Genomic DNA, 16,162 nt, shown 5'->3' with positions numbered 1-16,162 from the left:
GGATGGGGTTTTAGGCAGAGTTATGTATGTATATGCCAGGGACCATAAAGGGATAGCACAGCCATGTAGGGATGGATGGATGGATGGGGTTTTAGGCAGAGTTATGTATGTATATGCCAGGGTCTATAAAGGGATAGCACAGTCATGTAGGGATGGATGGATGGGGTTTTAGGCAGAGTTATGTATGTATATGCCAGGGACCATAAAGGGATAGCACAGTCATGTAGGGGTGGATGGATGGGGTTTTAGGCAGAGTTATGTATGTATATGCCAGGGTCTATAAAGGGATAGCACAGTCATGTAGGGATGGATGGATGGATGGGGTTTTAGGCAGAGTTATGTATGTATATGCCAGGGACTATAAAGGGATAGCACAGTCATGTAGGGATGTATGGATGGATGGATGGGGTTTTAGGCAGAGTTATGTATGTATATGCCAGGGACCATAAAGGGATAGCACAGCCATGTAGGGATGGATGGATGGATGGGGTTTTAGGCAGAGTTATGTATGTATATGCCAGGGTCTATAAAGGGATAGCACGGTCATGTAGGGGTGGATGGATTGGGTATTAGGCAGAGTTATGTATGTATATGCCAGGGACTATAAAGGGATAGCACAGTCATGTAGGGATGGATGGATGGGGTTTTAGGCAGAGTTATGTATGTATATGCCAGGGACTATAAAGGGATAGCACAGTCATGTAGGGATGGGTGGATTGGGTATTAGGCAGAGTTATGTATGTATATGCCAGGGACTATAAAGGGATAGCACAGTCATGTAGGGGTGGATGGATGGGGTTTTAGGCAGAGTTATGTATGTATATGCCAGGGACCATAAAGGGATAGCACAGTCATGTAGGGATGGATGGATGGGGTTTTAGGCAGAGTTATGTATGTATATGCCAGGGACCATAAAGGGATAGCACAGTCATGTAGGGATTGGATGGATGGGGTTTTAGGCAGAGTTATGTATGTATATGCCAGGGACTATAAAGGGATAGCACGGTCATGTAGGGATGGATGGATGGGGTTTTAGGCAGAGTTATGTATGTATATGCCAGGGTCGATAAAGGGATAGCACAGTCATGTAGGGATGGATGGATGGGGTTTTAGGCAGAGTTATGTATGTATATGCCAGGGACTATAAAGGGATAGCACAGTCATGTAGGGATGGGTGGATGGGGTTTTAGGCAGAGTTATGTATGTATATGCCAGGGACTATAAAGGGATAGCACAGTCATGTAGGGATGGATGGATGGGGTTTTAGGCAGAGTTATGTATGTATATGCCAGGGTCTATAAAGGGATAGCACAGTCATGTAGGGATGGATGGGTGGATGGATGGGGTTTTAGGCAGAGTTATGTATGTATATGCCAGGGTCTATAAAGGGATAGCACAGTCATGTAGGGATGGATGGATGGGTGGGGTTTTAGGCAGAGTTATGTATGTATATGCCAGGGTCCATAAAGGGATAGCACGGTCATGTAGGGATGGATGGATGGGGTTTTAGGCAGAGTTATGTATGTATATGCCAGGGACTATAAAGGGATAGCACAGTCATGTAGGGGTGGATGGATGGGGTTTTAGGCAGAGTTATGTATGTATATGCCAGGGACTATAAAGGGATAGCACGGTCATGTAGGGATGGATGGATGGGGTTTTAGGCAGAGTTATGTATGTATATGCCAGGGACTATAAAGGGATAGCACAGTCATGTAGGGATGGATGGATGGGGTTTTAGGCAGAGTTATGTATGTATATGCCAGGGACTATAAAGGGATAGCACAGTCATGTAGGGGTGGATGGATGGGGTTTTAGGCAGAGTTATGTATGTATATGCCAGGGACTATAAAGGGATAGCACGGTCATGTAGGGATGTGTGGATGGGGTTTTAGGCAGAGTTATGGTATGTATATGCCAGGGACTATAAAGGGATAGCACGGTCATGTAGGGATGGATGGATGGGTGGGGTTTTAGGCAGAGTTATGTATGTATATGCCAGGGTCTATAAAGGGATAGCAAAGTCATGTAGGGGTGGATGGATGGGGTTTTAGGCAGAGTTATGTATGTATATGCCAGGGTCTATAAAGGGATAGCACAGTCATGTAGGGGTGGATGGATTGGGTATTAGGCAGAGTTATGTATGTATATGCCAGGGACTATAAAGGGATAGCACAGTCATGTAGGGGTGGATGGATGGGGTTTTAGGCAGAGTTATGTATGTATATGCCAGGGACCATAAAGGGATAGCACAGTCATGTAGGGATGGGTGGATGGGGTTTTAGGCAGAGTTATGTATGTATATGCCAGGGACTTTAATGGGATAGCACGGTCATGTAGGGGTGGATGGATGGGGTTTTAGGCAGAGTTATGTATGTTTATGCCAGGGTCTATAAAGGGATAGCACGGTCATGTAGGGATGGATGGATGGGGTTTTAGGCAGAGTTATGTATGTATATGCCAGGGTCGATAAAGGGATAGCACAGTCATGTAGGGATGGATGGATGGGGTATTAGGCAGAGTTATGTATGTATATGCCAGGGACTATAAAGGGATAGCACAGTCATGTAGGGGTGGATGGATGGGGTTTTAGGCAGAGTTATGTATGTATATGCCAGGGACTATAAAGGGATAGCACGGTCATGTAGGGATGTGTGGATGGGGTTTTAGGCAGAGTTATGTATGTATATGCCAGGGACTATAAAGGGATAGCACGGTCATGTAGGGATGGATGGATGGGGTTTTAGGCAGAGTTATGTATGTATATGCCAGGGACTATAAAGGGATAGCACAGTCATGTAGGGATGGATGGATGGGGTTTTAGGCAGAGTTATGTATGTATATGCCAGGGACTATAAAGGGATAGCACAGTCATGTAGGGGTGGATGGATGGGGTTTTAGGCAGAGTTATGTATGTATATGCCAGGGACTATAAAGGGATAGCACGGTCATGTAGGGATGTGTGGATGGGGTTTTAGGCAGAGTTATGTATGTATATGCCAGGGACTATAAAGGGATAGCACGGTCATGTAGGGATGGATGGATGGGTAGGGTTTTAGGCAGAGTTACTGTATGTATGTATATGCCAGGGTCGATAAAGGGATAGCACAGCCATGTAGGGGTGGATGGATGGGGTTTTAGGCAGAGTTATGTATGTATATGCCAGGGTCTATAAAGGGATAGCACAGTCATGTAGGGGTGGATGGATTGGGTATTAGGCAGAGTTATGTATGTATATGCCAGGGACTATAAAGGGATAGCACAGTCATGTAGGGGTGGATGGATGGGGTTTTAGGCAGAGTTATGTATGTATATGCCAGGGACCATAAAGGGATAGCACAGTCATGTAGGGATGGGTGGGTGGGGTTTTAGGCAGAGTTATGTATGTATATGCCAGGGACTATAAAGGGATAGCACAGTCATGTAGGGATGGATGGATGGGGTTTGAGGCAGAGTTATGTATGTATATGCCAGGGACTATAAAGGGATAGCACAGTCATGTAGGGATGGGTGGATGGGGTTTTAGGCAGAGTTATGTATGTATATGCCAGGGACTATAAAGGGATAGCACAGTCATGTAGGGATGGGTGGATGGGGTTTTAGGCAGAGTTATGTATGTATATGCCAGGGACTATAAAGGGATAGCACAGTCATGTAGGGATGGATGGATGGGGTTTTAGGCAGAGTTATGTATGTATATGCTAGGGTCTATAAAGGGATAGCACGGTCATGTAGGGGTGGATGGATGGGGTTTTAGGCAGAGTTATGTATGTATATGCCAGGGTCTATAAAGGGATAGCACGGTCATGTAGGGATGGATGGATGGGGTTTTAGGCAGAGTTATGTATGTATATGCCAGGGTCTATAAAGGGATAGCACAGTCATGTAGGGATGGATGGATGGGGTATTAGGCAGAGTTATGTATGTATATGCCAGGGACTATAAAGGGATAGCACAGTCATGTAGGGGTGGATGGATGGGGTTTTAGGCAGAGTTATGTATGTATATGCCAGGGACTATAAAGGGATAGCACGGTCATGTAGGGATGTGTGGATGGGGTTTTAGGCAGAGTTATGTATGTATATGCCAGGGACTATAAAGGGATAGCACGGTCATGTAGGGATGGATGGATGGGGTTTTAGGCAGAGTTATGTATGTATATGCCAGGGACTATAAAGGGATAGCACAGTCATGTAGGGATGGATGGATGGGGTTTTAGGCAGAGTTATGTATGTATATGCCAGGGACTATAAAGGGATAGCACAGTCATGTAGGGGTGGATGGATGGGGTTTTAGGCAGAGTTATGTATGTATATGCCAGGGACTATAAAGGGATAGCACGGTCATGTAGGGATGTGTGGATGGGGTTTTAGGCAGAGTTATGTATGTATATGCCAGGGACTATAAAGGGATAGCACGGTCATGTAGGGATGGATGGATGGGTGGGGTTTTAGGCAGAGTTATGTATGTATATGCCAGGGTCTATAAAGGGATAGCAAAGTCATGTAGGGATGGATGGATGGGTAGGGTTTTAGGCAGAGTTACTGTATGTATGTATATGCCAGGGTCGATAAAGGGATAGCACAGCCATGTAGGGGTGGATGGATGGGGTTTTAGGCAGAGTTATGTATGTATATGCCAGGGTCTATAAAGGGATAGCACAGTCATGTAGGGGTGGATGGATTGGGTATTAGGCAGAGTTATGTATGTATATGCCAGGGACTATAAAGGGATAGCACAGTCATGTAGGGGTGGATGGATGGGGTTTTAGGCAGAGTTATGTATGTATATGCCAGGGACCATAAAGGGATAGCACAGTCATGTAGGGATGGATGGATGGGGTTTTAGGCAGAGTTATGTATGTATATGCCAGGGACTATAAAGGGATAGCACAGTCATGTAGGGATGGGTGGATGGGGTTTTAGGCAGAGTTATGTATGTATATGCCAGGGACTATAAAGGGATAGCACAGTCATGTAGGGATGGGTGGATGGGGTTTTAGGCAGAGTTATGTATGTATATGCCAGGGACTATAAAGGGATAGCACAGTCATGTAGGGATGGATGGATGGGGTTTTAGGCAGAGTTATGTATGTATATGCCAGGGACTATAAAGGGATAGCACAGTCATGTAGGGGTGGATGGATGGGGTTTTAGGCAGAGTTATGTATGTATATGCCAGGGACTATAAAGGGATAGCACAGTCATGTAGGGATGGATGGATGGGGTTTTAGGCAGAGTTATGTATGTATATGCCAGGGACTATAAAGGGATAGCACAGTCATGTAGGGATGGATGGATGGGGTTTTAGGCAGAGTTATGTATGTATATGCTAGGGTCTATAAAGGGATAGCACGGTCATGTAGGGATGGATGGATGGGGTTTTAGGCAGAGTTATGTATGTATATGCCAGGGTCTATAAAGGGATAGCACAGTCATGTAGGGATGGATGGATGGGGTTTTAGGCAGAGTTATGTATGTATATGCCAGGGACTATAAAGGGATAGCACGGTCATGTAGGGATGGAAGGATGGGGTTTTAGGCAGAGTTATGTATGTATATGCCAGGGACTATAAAGGGATAGCACAGTCATGTAGGGGTGGATGGATGGGGTTTTAGGCAGAGTTATGTATGTATATGCCAGGGACTATAAAGGGATAGCACAGTCATGTAGGGATGGATGGATGGGGTTTTGGGCAGAGTTATGTATGTATATGCCAGGGACTATAAAGGGATAGCACGGTCATGTAGGGATGGATGGATGGGTGGGGTTTTAGGCAGAGTTATGTATGTATATGCCAGGGACTATAAAGGGATAGCACAGTCATGTAGGGGTGGATGGATGGGGTTTTAGGCAGAGTTATGTATGTATATGCCAGGGACTATAAAGGGATAGCACAGTCATGTAGGGATGGATGGATGGGTGGGGTTTTAGGCAGAGTTACTGTATGTATGTATATGCCAGGGTCGATAAAGGGATAGCACAGTCATGTAGGGATGGATGGATGGGGTTTTAGGCAGAGTTATGTATGTATATGCCAGGGTCTATAAAGGGATAGCACAGTCATGTATGGATGGATGGATGGGTAGGGTTTTGGGGGGCTGGCAGGAAACATTGGGGAGGCATTGGAGAAAATTTTCAATGGGCTTCCACAATCAGTGTTAGGTCTGCACTCCATAAAGACTACACAGGGGCGTAGACAGGAGGGTGACCTAGCCCCCCCCCCCCCTTCTAGAAGCCAAAAATACATAAATGTATGAGAAATTATCTAAATACAGGAGAAAATGCCTTGAAAGGGCCTTTCTGGCCCCACCCCCTCCCCCGTGTTAAAAATCCTGGCTACACCACTGCTACAACATTAGGCATGCTCTTTTAAGGCATGGATTTGTCTTCTTATAATTGACAGATTTGTAATGGAGCAGAGCTTGAGAGTGACAAATATTTAATCACAATAGAGGAGCAACTCAATCGCACATCTAATGATGACTTCCGCCAGTCATTGTCATCATCTCATGGTACCATGCTCCAGTCATCATCAACGTTTCATGATAACCCCCTCCCATCATCATCATCATCAGTAAAGTCATCATCATTTGGACTGTCTGCTGGCAGAAAGCCTGCCTTCAAGAGAAAGAATTTGGTAAGGAATACTGTAGCATGAAAATATGATAAGTGAAGGGTTTTATTATCACTGTACCCTGGGCTCAGCATAACCGCTGACCGGTTATTTGTAAGCGGCCATTTTGTATTTTGATCTGACAATCTTTTAGCCATCTTGGCCACTTTTATTGTAAGTCCCGTGATTATACCACTATTCTGTTATCTCATTGCCACTTATTTATAATTGTTTATCATAGGCTGACTTTTTCATCATTGTCATTAAAATCGTTTATTGATTACCAAGGAGTTTCTTCAATGAGGACTAGTAAGAAATAAATTGCGTGAGAAATGCAAAAAAATTAGAAATGTCTGGAAAAAGTATGCATGGAAAATTTCATTTGGATTCAGGCTTTCTTTTCATTAGATTTCTAACCCCCCCCCCCCCCAATTAATAAAGTTATGAAAAAGCAGAAATCTTTGTCCCACAATCAAACACAAATGAACAACTTTAAACTAGATCATACCATACTACAATCTTCAAAATTGTTACTCATTGAGTTGGTGTGGACCAGCACAAAAGAGCACAAAGTGTCATGCCTAGATTCTCACATTTAGGCTGGTACTGAAGTGTTTTTTGTTGCTGATGTTTTAGCTGTAAATGGGCTAAATGGAACAAAGATTTCTGCTAAATGTGTAATTTATAACAGATAATAATTATTATTGTGTCATTACCTTAAACAGGGTTTTCAGGCTCCAAGATTTGTAGAGAGATTTGAGGAAGAGTTTCCCTGTATTCCTCCACAACCACCAAGCAAAAAGGTGGGACAGATGTGTTGTTAACTAAAGATATGCTAAGGTTAACTCAATAGGTGACTGAGAACCATACAAAATTACACTTTACAGAGGTGGTCACATGCTTACAATATTTCTGTGTTTTTATTTTTACCTTTTGTATAATGCCTACCTTAAGAACATTGGCAAGGCATTAAAAGTTCCTGGGTTTGTATTCTTGGTTTTGGCAAAAGTTCAATTAGCTGTTTCTTGCAAAATGTTTTTTTATTGGATTTCCCGGTTTCCTCCCTCCACAAAAAAACAATGTCAGCTATGTTCTGTGGTCAGACATGAGTTATAGGGCATATGACTTGTATCTGCATTCTCTTAATCGAATTCATTAATTCAACTATTTATTTATCAAGATAATTGTTGCCCATTTTGTACAGAAATGTATAGATGTCTATGTATCATGGCTTGAGTGAGGTAAATTTTTATTTTTTGACTGTATCCTTTTTCAGCTGAGAGTTACTGAAAACGAAGATTTAGTCCTTACTCCTTCAAGTAACCATGGCAGCACAGCCCAAGATAAGAATATGTGCAGGTCGCGCCGAGGAACTTCATTCCCAAGCCATCTAACCTTGGGCTTACCGGGAAATACAGGGATAACCTCATCTGAGAGCTTCCCAATCCCAGAAAACTCACCGTTTGTTCCTAGAAATGTTCCTAATATTGATGAGCCGGGGAACGACCTTACTACTGCTAATCGGCTGCTACAAGCAAGAGGCAGAAATAACCCGCATGAGAAAACCCCTGTAGTGCAATCAGTAAACATGCAAAGTGCTGAAACTGATAGTGGGTCATATGGCGCTGATTCTGCCAGCAATAAGAAAAGAGATGCTTTGCAGATCATGGCATTATTTGGAAAAAGAAATGAACAAACTTCCACTACTTCTCGAGGACAAGCGTCTGAAATGGTGTATGGGAGAGACAAAATGCAAGCAAACAGTTTCCAAACGACAAGGGTGCCTGGTGATTCACCCGTTAGTTTGGTCAGCAACTCTGAAACATCTGTTAATTTTTGCAGCAATCCACGCAAATTGTTGAACCTATGTAAAACCACCAAAGATATAAATGAAAACCAGTCAGACAAATTTGGCAACTGGTCAGACAGGCGTGACGAGTCTGGAGTAAAACTTTCTGATGTTAGTCCATACAGGCTGAACAGGTTGGACAGGTTTTCATCAGGTCTTTCCAATAACCCTTTTCCCGCTATTGATAAGTCAATCTCCTCTCCAGGCGTACTTGTGAACCCTGATAACATGGATACAACACTGGTTTTGACCCCAGACTCTTGTGTATTCTCGCCGGATGATTGCAAAACCTTTAATTCTAATACGACACTGGAAACAGATGCTGGAACAGGTGAACTGCCCAATGATGAAGAAGTTGTGAAGGGTCATGTAAACTGTACCCCTTGTGCAACAACGTTCTTTTCAAAAGCAGATATGTTGCCTAGATCGAGAAGGCACATTGTGAATGGAAGTAATCTAGATGAAGAAACAGATGCTTTTTCTTGCTCGAGCAGGTTTGATCTGGTTAGAGACAATGTCGACGAACATGTACATATGTTGCCTAGCTCGAACAATGATATGGACATAAGCACTGGGGAATCAGATATCTTGAGTTACTCGGGTAGAGATATTGTGAAGGAAGTCAATGTAGATGGGAATGCAGATATGTTGCCTAGCTCTAGCAGGGTCAATGATGAAAAAAGTCTAATTCAAGACGACATTTTTGATCATCCGGAGAGATTGTTTTCCTTGGATGAAAGCCTTTTACTAGAGGATTTTGAAATGGCGAGCTGGGAACAGCATGCTAGTTTTGAGCCTGGCAGGAAAGCGCCTAGTAGTAAGGTAGCTGAAGTAATTAATAAGGAAAGTAGAAAATCTAGTGGCGAGTCAGACATGCGTATAGAGAATCAGTGGTCGGCTTTTTCAAGTTCCAAAGAAAGCGAGGATGTTGTCTGTGGTCCGAGCCACGGAAGTATCGAGAAAGAAGGTTACACGCTTATTTCTGATGAGAACCCCATGAAAAGCGAACATAAGACAAGTTATGAAAAGCAGGCTACTATTTCACCTTTCAATGTGAAAGAACAAGACTTCAAGATAGATGCAGATTCTAACCGAGACTGCATCGGAGTTGACAGTGATGTCCTGATGTCTCATAAGACGCTTAGAGACGGAAACAAATCAAGAGACCGCAATACAAGGAATAGAATTGTAAAAGAAACCATGCTGAAAGAACAGCAGAATGAGGAGGCCTATGTTGTTGGCACTAATTCTATCCTGTCCAGTGGTGTAAAGGCTAAGGACGATGTACAACATAAAGGTTTCAAGGAATGGGCTGGTGACAAGATGGTCTTTGATCAGACGCCTACAGAAGAAACTGAGGTAAGAGAACAGGAGGAGGAGGAGGAGGACGTATATGTTGATGGTACGGATACCATCCTGTCCAGTGGTGAAATGCGAAAAACAGAATCAGCAGTTAAAGGTAACAATGAATGGTCTGGAGCAATGCCTCCTACTTGCTCAAAGCGATTACAGTCGCTTCTGACCGGCCACCAAGACAACAGATTTAGTAACGAGGAAGACACATTTGAAAGTAGCGAAGACACCGAACGTTTATTTACGCAAGAGCAATCTATTGCGACAAATGAAAGTAGTCTAACTTTGTATGAAAAAGAGCCGGACTACTCACAGGATTCCATTCCCACCAAATCCTTTACACAGCCTAAGATAAATAATCGCGTTGCCAAGTTGTTCAATGCGTTTCTGAGATCAAAAAACATGGAATGCCTACAGGACAAACAACAAAAAGCCCTAGCCCCTGCAGTAAACCCCATGTCAAATCACCTTTTTCATCTGCCGCACGAGACACCGAGACACACAACACACACTCCCCGTGTCTCCAAACATCCTTTGTTTGATTTTGCCGCGCTAAGTGAGTCCTCCCGGTTTTCTGACGCACAGACCAAAGATAGCTTAACTTCAAGTAACGTTGAATCCCGCCTCCGAACTCGAGAAGCCCAGCATTGCGTTTCAGTTCATCGTAATTCTGCGCAAGACCAACAAATGACAATAAACCACAGAGACATGGGGGTCGATCCAAGGCGACAGCGTTTAGGGACAACGCCTATGGTACCGTTTGAAGGACCCTGCAATGACGAGATGTTTATGGTCCCTGATATTTGTGAAGATCCCCTGACAAGCATTAACCACATGTTGTCTCCTGAGTTCTACCCTTTGCGCGAGGAATTTGCGCCGCAGAAAGTCGTACCCATCGTTAAGACTAATGTGGTTTCGCCAGGAGCAGCCAAGGTCAGTAGTGGTATTTTAGCGTTATGTTAGAAAGAAAAACAGCTTAGATTACACTGGTACCTTTATTACACTCGTTTTCAGTCAAAAGCTCAAGCGGCAACTTACTACGGTCCAAATGGTGACCGATTAATACCACCACTGCACAGAATATGGTCAAGCAAAAAGAACCACCCAGGTTTAATACAAATTTGTGTTTTTTTCCATCTTCCCGAGTATCCAGCGGGTGAGACTTGGTTCTAATATAAATTGGACAGTGTTGATAAGTCCAAACAAGTTGTCGGTAACAGGTTTGTCAGCAAAACCACCCAATATAGGCTGGCGATGGTTGCCAAGCTTAACGTGGTGTTTCTTAGTATTATATTATATCTCAGGTCGGTAAAGAAAGCTTGTGGAAAGGCTCATTGTCCAGTCAGACTGTTCAGCGGTCGTACCCTTCATTTGATTTGGCGTCTTTTGATACGGAAACCGCGCAAATTGGTAAGTCAACAAAAAATCATGATCATGATCATTGTAATTTTTTTTAAAGAAGCGAAGATCCCGAAATACCTGGTAGATGTGGACCCATATCTGTCAAATATTGGATGACGAAACAAATGACTTTCGAAAAAATCAATAATAATGATGTGACACGAGTTGATATAAGTAGTTAGATAAATCCGTTTAGAAACTGGTTAAGTAATCATATCATTTCCTAAAACACGCACATGACCACAATATTGCCACCACCATTAATGCATAATCATAACCATAATTAGAGTGGTTTTTAAAATCCCATGCAACAAAATGTAGTTGTTAAAATGTAATAGTCAAGCCAGAACAAAAGAGAACAAAGACATTACAGTGTTCAATCATCACCATCTTTTCTCACAGATACAAGTGACGATTTGGCATGGGTCGATAACATTCAGACCTCTGAGCCACACCGCATCACCACAAACGAGAGCATGCTCTTTGATGACACAAACGCTGTACTGACAGAAAGTCTGCAGGCTCAGGCTGTGCCCCAGGCTCCCCAGCCGAACACACGCGAGGCTCCGCGGCGCCAGGCAGTATTGAGTTGCCCGGATGATAAAAGGCCCTTGTCATCTGGACTGGTAGAATTAGAAGCTGTAGTTCCATCACGAGAAGGTTTTTTATTGGATGAGTGGTCGGGATTGCATTCCGGTGACAGCATTTTAAAGAAGTTTGATGGCAACGTAGGGATTTCGGGAACTCTCAAAAGTATGGACCAAGATCAATTCTCCTCTGCTGAGCTTCTGGATCAATCTATTGGTTGTAACAGTCAAGAGGAGCGTCATCACCAACGCAGACACCACAAACCGGAAGTGATTTTAGAGTATTCACTCAACCAATGGCCGAGCAAGCACGAGGTGTGTTATAACGGACGAAGAAATGCTGGACTTGACCCAGATGAAGATGATGTGACCTGCAAGAAGGAAAATCACATTACTGGTACCATTGATTCGACAATGGATGTTGACCGTCCCTTTTTTGGCCCCAACTCTGACGGACGATTCCATGAAACCTCTAGCCGGAAAACTAGAGCTGAGATGACAGATCGTATCACTCGCTCAATTGATGACTCTTCAACACATGCCAAACGACGCTATCAGGGTGGTTCTTTCTCAGATGGACAGTTTTATAAGAACTCCAGAAGAGAACGCTCTGGGCTGTGTGCTTCAGGGAAATATGTCGATCGATGCAATCAGATTGCTTCAAACTCTGATGGACTATACTATGAATCCTCCAACAGGGATACTGCCAACCAGGTCAACTCCTCAGGAAGAGATGCCGAGCGATGCTATCATTTTACTTCAAGATCTGATGGACCACCTGAAATCGCTAGCAGAGAAAATGTCAATGAGGTCAGCAGTGATCTGTGCGTGACACAGATGTTCCATGAAGACGAGAGGATGCTGCTTGATGCCTGCGCATCAGGATTCCACCAAGATGACGAAGCTGAGCAAACATGGCTTTCTCCTAACGTAAACAATGACAGCAAACAAAGAGGTAGCTACTTGATATACAATCAGTCAAAAGTCTATATTTCGAATTAAGTCGAGTAAGTTATTTAATTGTTTCTAATTCAGGGGAAGTTGATGATTGCCCTGAAGGAACAAGCCTGGACTTTGCACCAGGCAACATGCTACAGGAATGTTACAAGGCGAACATAACAAGCACTGCTTCATCTGGACTATCCCTAGAGGGGGATGCTTCTGAATGCGCCACTAGAATGACCTCTCGAGCACGTCGTGCGCATGCGCCATTTCGACGCATGGGTCTCAGTAAGGGGAACAAGCGATTTGTGCCTCCTGTACAGGATCACTCGTCGAATACACAGACCTCGATGTGCTCGCCTAATAACTCCGAATGTGAGGTGTGTAAATACTTCGTGGCGAGGATAATGGTAATAACAATATATGATGACGAGACGTCTGGGGATGACGATTCTGACGAGAATGATTTTTTTACAATTACGGTAATTAAATGGCGATGTTTAAAGACGGTGAAAATGATAATGACGATGACTACGATGACGATAATGAGACGTCTGGGGATGACGATACTGAAGAAAATGATGATTTTTACAATTATGGTAATTTGACGGCGATGGTGATGGTGATTGTAATGATGACGGCGATGGTGACGGCGATGGTGATGGTGATGGTGATTGTAATGATGACGGCGATGGTGATGGTGATGGTGATGACGATGATGACGGTGATGGTAATTTGAAGACGACTGATGAAGATGGTGATAGTGATGGTGGTCGTTATATTGACGGTGATGGTGATAATAATGATGACGATAATGACAATTATGTGTTCCCAGCTCTCTATGACGGGCGAGCTATCATTCCCTACAGCTAAGGAGTGTGAGTCTACTACCACGCCCAGCCGTTACGTAACTATCCCTGTGGCATTTGAAAGCGCCCCACGTTACCGACAAGTCATGAAGACGGCACTCAGAGGTGAACTGTGTAATTTTTACTAATATCGATCAATCTCTATGTGACGTTAACTTCAGGAAAATCGAGATCTTTGCTTGACAGATTTCGAGGCAGCTGTATAGAAAACTAAACCGGTTCTCTTATTCTAGAACATTTAAACATAATTTTGTTCGAGCTTTCAAAGAGCTACCACTCAGCACTCAGGAAGGTGGATGTGTCCGGGTACTCCTCGCACGATACAGGTAACGCAACGCATCACGCATGGAACTGTCACGCGCGATTAGGTAACGCAACGCATCACGCATGGGACTGTCACGTTTTACACGAGAATCGAACAAATTACTAAATAGACTGAGACTTTCACGTAATAGGCACAGTGCACCACTTAAAAGAGATTGCAAATTATATTATAGAGTTCATGTATATACTGTAAGCCTATTAGCTACTAATATAGTTGTTAAATATTTAGGGAGCTCATCGGGCCGGAAAGGACCAAGCTGCCCACACGGTAATTTGGTGTTTTTTTTTCTTCTTTTTCATCTTCCCTATTATATACACTGTAAGTAGACGCTAACACTCGGACGTGTGTTGCACTACACTTAATCTGTGACAAAGATCACTTCCAGCTAGCAGGGATTCACCCCACGACCGCGACGCGCGCTTCCGTGGCCACTTATATAAAGTTTTAAGAAAATTTGGCCAATAAGCCAGCGAGAACCGCCGTATTGATTGGCAAGAACTTTATAACTAGAAGAATTTCGTCATGCTCTCGTTTTGCCTGCAGTGCAGGCGTTTACCCAGTACGTTTCTCACACCGTCATTGGTTCCCTTACTGTCAAGGTGGCCACGGTAGCGTACGTCGTAAGGTAAAACTGTCAAGGTGGCCACGGTAGCGTGCGTCGTACGGTAAAACTGTAAGGTGGCCACGGTAGCGTGCGTCGTACGGTAAAACTGTCAAGGTGGCCACGGTAGCGTACGTCGTAAGGTAAAACTGTCAAGGTGGCCACGGTAGCGTGCGTCGTAAGGTAAAACTGTAAGGTGGCCACGGTAGCGTGCGTCGTACGGTAAAACTGTCAAGGTGGCCACGGTAGCGTGCGTCGTAAGGTAAAACTGTCAAGGTGGCCACGATAGCGTGCGTCGTACGGTAAAACTGTCAAGGTGGCCAGGGTAGCGTGTATCGTACGGTAAAACTGTCAAGGTGGCCACGGTAGTGTGCGTCGTACGGTAAAACTGTCAAGGTGCCCACGGTATCGTGCGTCGTACGGTAAAACTGTCAAGGTGGCCGGGGTAGCGCGCGTCACACTGTGACATGATGGATTGTACATTCACCTTAGCCGTCCACATAGTAGCTCATTTAAGTTACGAACAAAGTATCTTTAACCTTTTGGCGTTATGGAACTTACCCCCCCCCCCCAAAAAAAAAAAAAAAGAATGTACTTTCCAACATTGCCCCATAGTGTCTTGTTTACTTTTTATGCACAGGAGTTGGTAATCTATGTGCCCAAGAAAAATAATTTACTGTCCAGCATAGCCCCATAATAGAGAGTCTCTTTAGTGTCTTGTTTACTTTTTACCCAAAGGAGTTGGTAATCTACGTGCCGTGAAAAAGGAAGGCCCGAATAAGGTAACTTTTTCTGCATCTTTCAGAATAAATATTGATCTGTCTGCCCTTTTGATGTAATGGTAATCCATTTCGAAAACAATATAATTATAACAAAAATTCTGCAGAATATCATTCGAGATCCCGTTACTTGCTACGATAGCCTAGTGTACTCTGTTTTTGAAATGAAAACAACAATTAAAATGTTTTGTCGTTGTACAACTTCATGAATGCTTCTGGAAGATTTTTGACTTGTATGTCATTCCTAGGGACGCTTGTTTTATTGCTGCCCGGCTCCAGGAGCACAACAGTGTAAGGTACAGTGTATAGATAGACGTGTGCATTTGGCGCAATATAGGGAGTCAACTAAGCTTAGCTTGAGTAAGGATTGTTCGATAAAGGTTCCCTAGTAGGCCTGTCCGAGAAATGCATCCTAGTAAACCTGTCCGAGAAATGCATCCTAGTAGGCCTGTCCGAGAAATGCATCCTAGTAGGCCTGTCTGAGAAATGCATCCTAGTAGGCCTGTCCGAGAAATGCATCCTAGTAAACCTGTCCGAGAAATGCATCCTAGTAGGCCTGTCCGAGAAATGCATCCTAGTAAACCTGTCCGAGAAATGCATCCTAGTAGGCCTGTCCGAGAAATGCATCCTAGTAGGCCTGTCTGAGAAATGCATCCTAGTAGGCCTGTCCGAGAAATGCATCCTAGTAAACCTGTCCGAGAAATGCATCCTAGTAGGCCTGTCCGAGAAATGCATCCTAGTAGGCCTGTCTGAGAAATGCATCCTAGGAGGCCTGTCCGAGAAATGCACCCTAGTAGGTCTGTCCGAGAAATGCATCCTAGTAGGCCTGTCCGAGAAATG

At 43.9% G+C, this 16,162-nt stretch overlaps 1 protein-coding gene across 2 annotated transcripts in view; it reads left to right on the top strand.

The window, feature by feature from the left end:
• The window catches only part of LOC116608366, a 44,862-nt gene that overhangs the window by 5,271 nt on the left and 23,429 nt on the right, over window positions 1–16,162 (top strand). Inside the window, exons 5-15 of one of the 2 annotated variants that reach the window (XM_048734318.1) lie at window positions 6,407–6,640; window positions 7,342–7,419; window positions 7,893–10,751; window positions 11,123–11,228; window positions 11,622–12,761; window positions 12,842–13,128; window positions 13,584–13,722; window positions 13,851–13,943; window positions 14,171–14,209; window positions 15,282–15,325; window positions 15,571–15,618. In XM_048734318.1, the coding sequence (XP_048590275.1) occupies window positions 6,407–6,640; window positions 7,342–7,419; window positions 7,893–10,751; window positions 11,123–11,228; window positions 11,622–12,761; window positions 12,842–13,128; window positions 13,584–13,722; window positions 13,851–13,943; window positions 14,171–14,209; window positions 15,282–15,325; window positions 15,571–15,618 (5,067 nt within the window). The remainder of the gene's footprint in view (window positions 1–6,406; window positions 6,641–7,341; window positions 7,420–7,892; window positions 10,752–11,122; window positions 11,229–11,621; window positions 12,762–12,841; window positions 13,129–13,583; window positions 13,723–13,850; window positions 13,944–14,170; window positions 14,210–15,281; window positions 15,326–15,570; window positions 15,619–16,162) is intronic. The other variant, XM_048734319.1, reaches the window with a different exon arrangement.

Source organism: Nematostella vectensis, chromosome 11 (genome assembly GCF_932526225.1).
Source record: "Nematostella vectensis chromosome 11, jaNemVect1.1, whole genome shotgun sequence".
Taxonomy (NCBI): Eukaryota; Metazoa; Cnidaria; class Anthozoa; order Actiniaria; family Edwardsiidae; genus Nematostella; species Nematostella vectensis.
The sequence above is the reverse complement of the archived record's forward strand: the minus strand, read 5'-3'. Positions and strand labels throughout refer to the sequence as shown.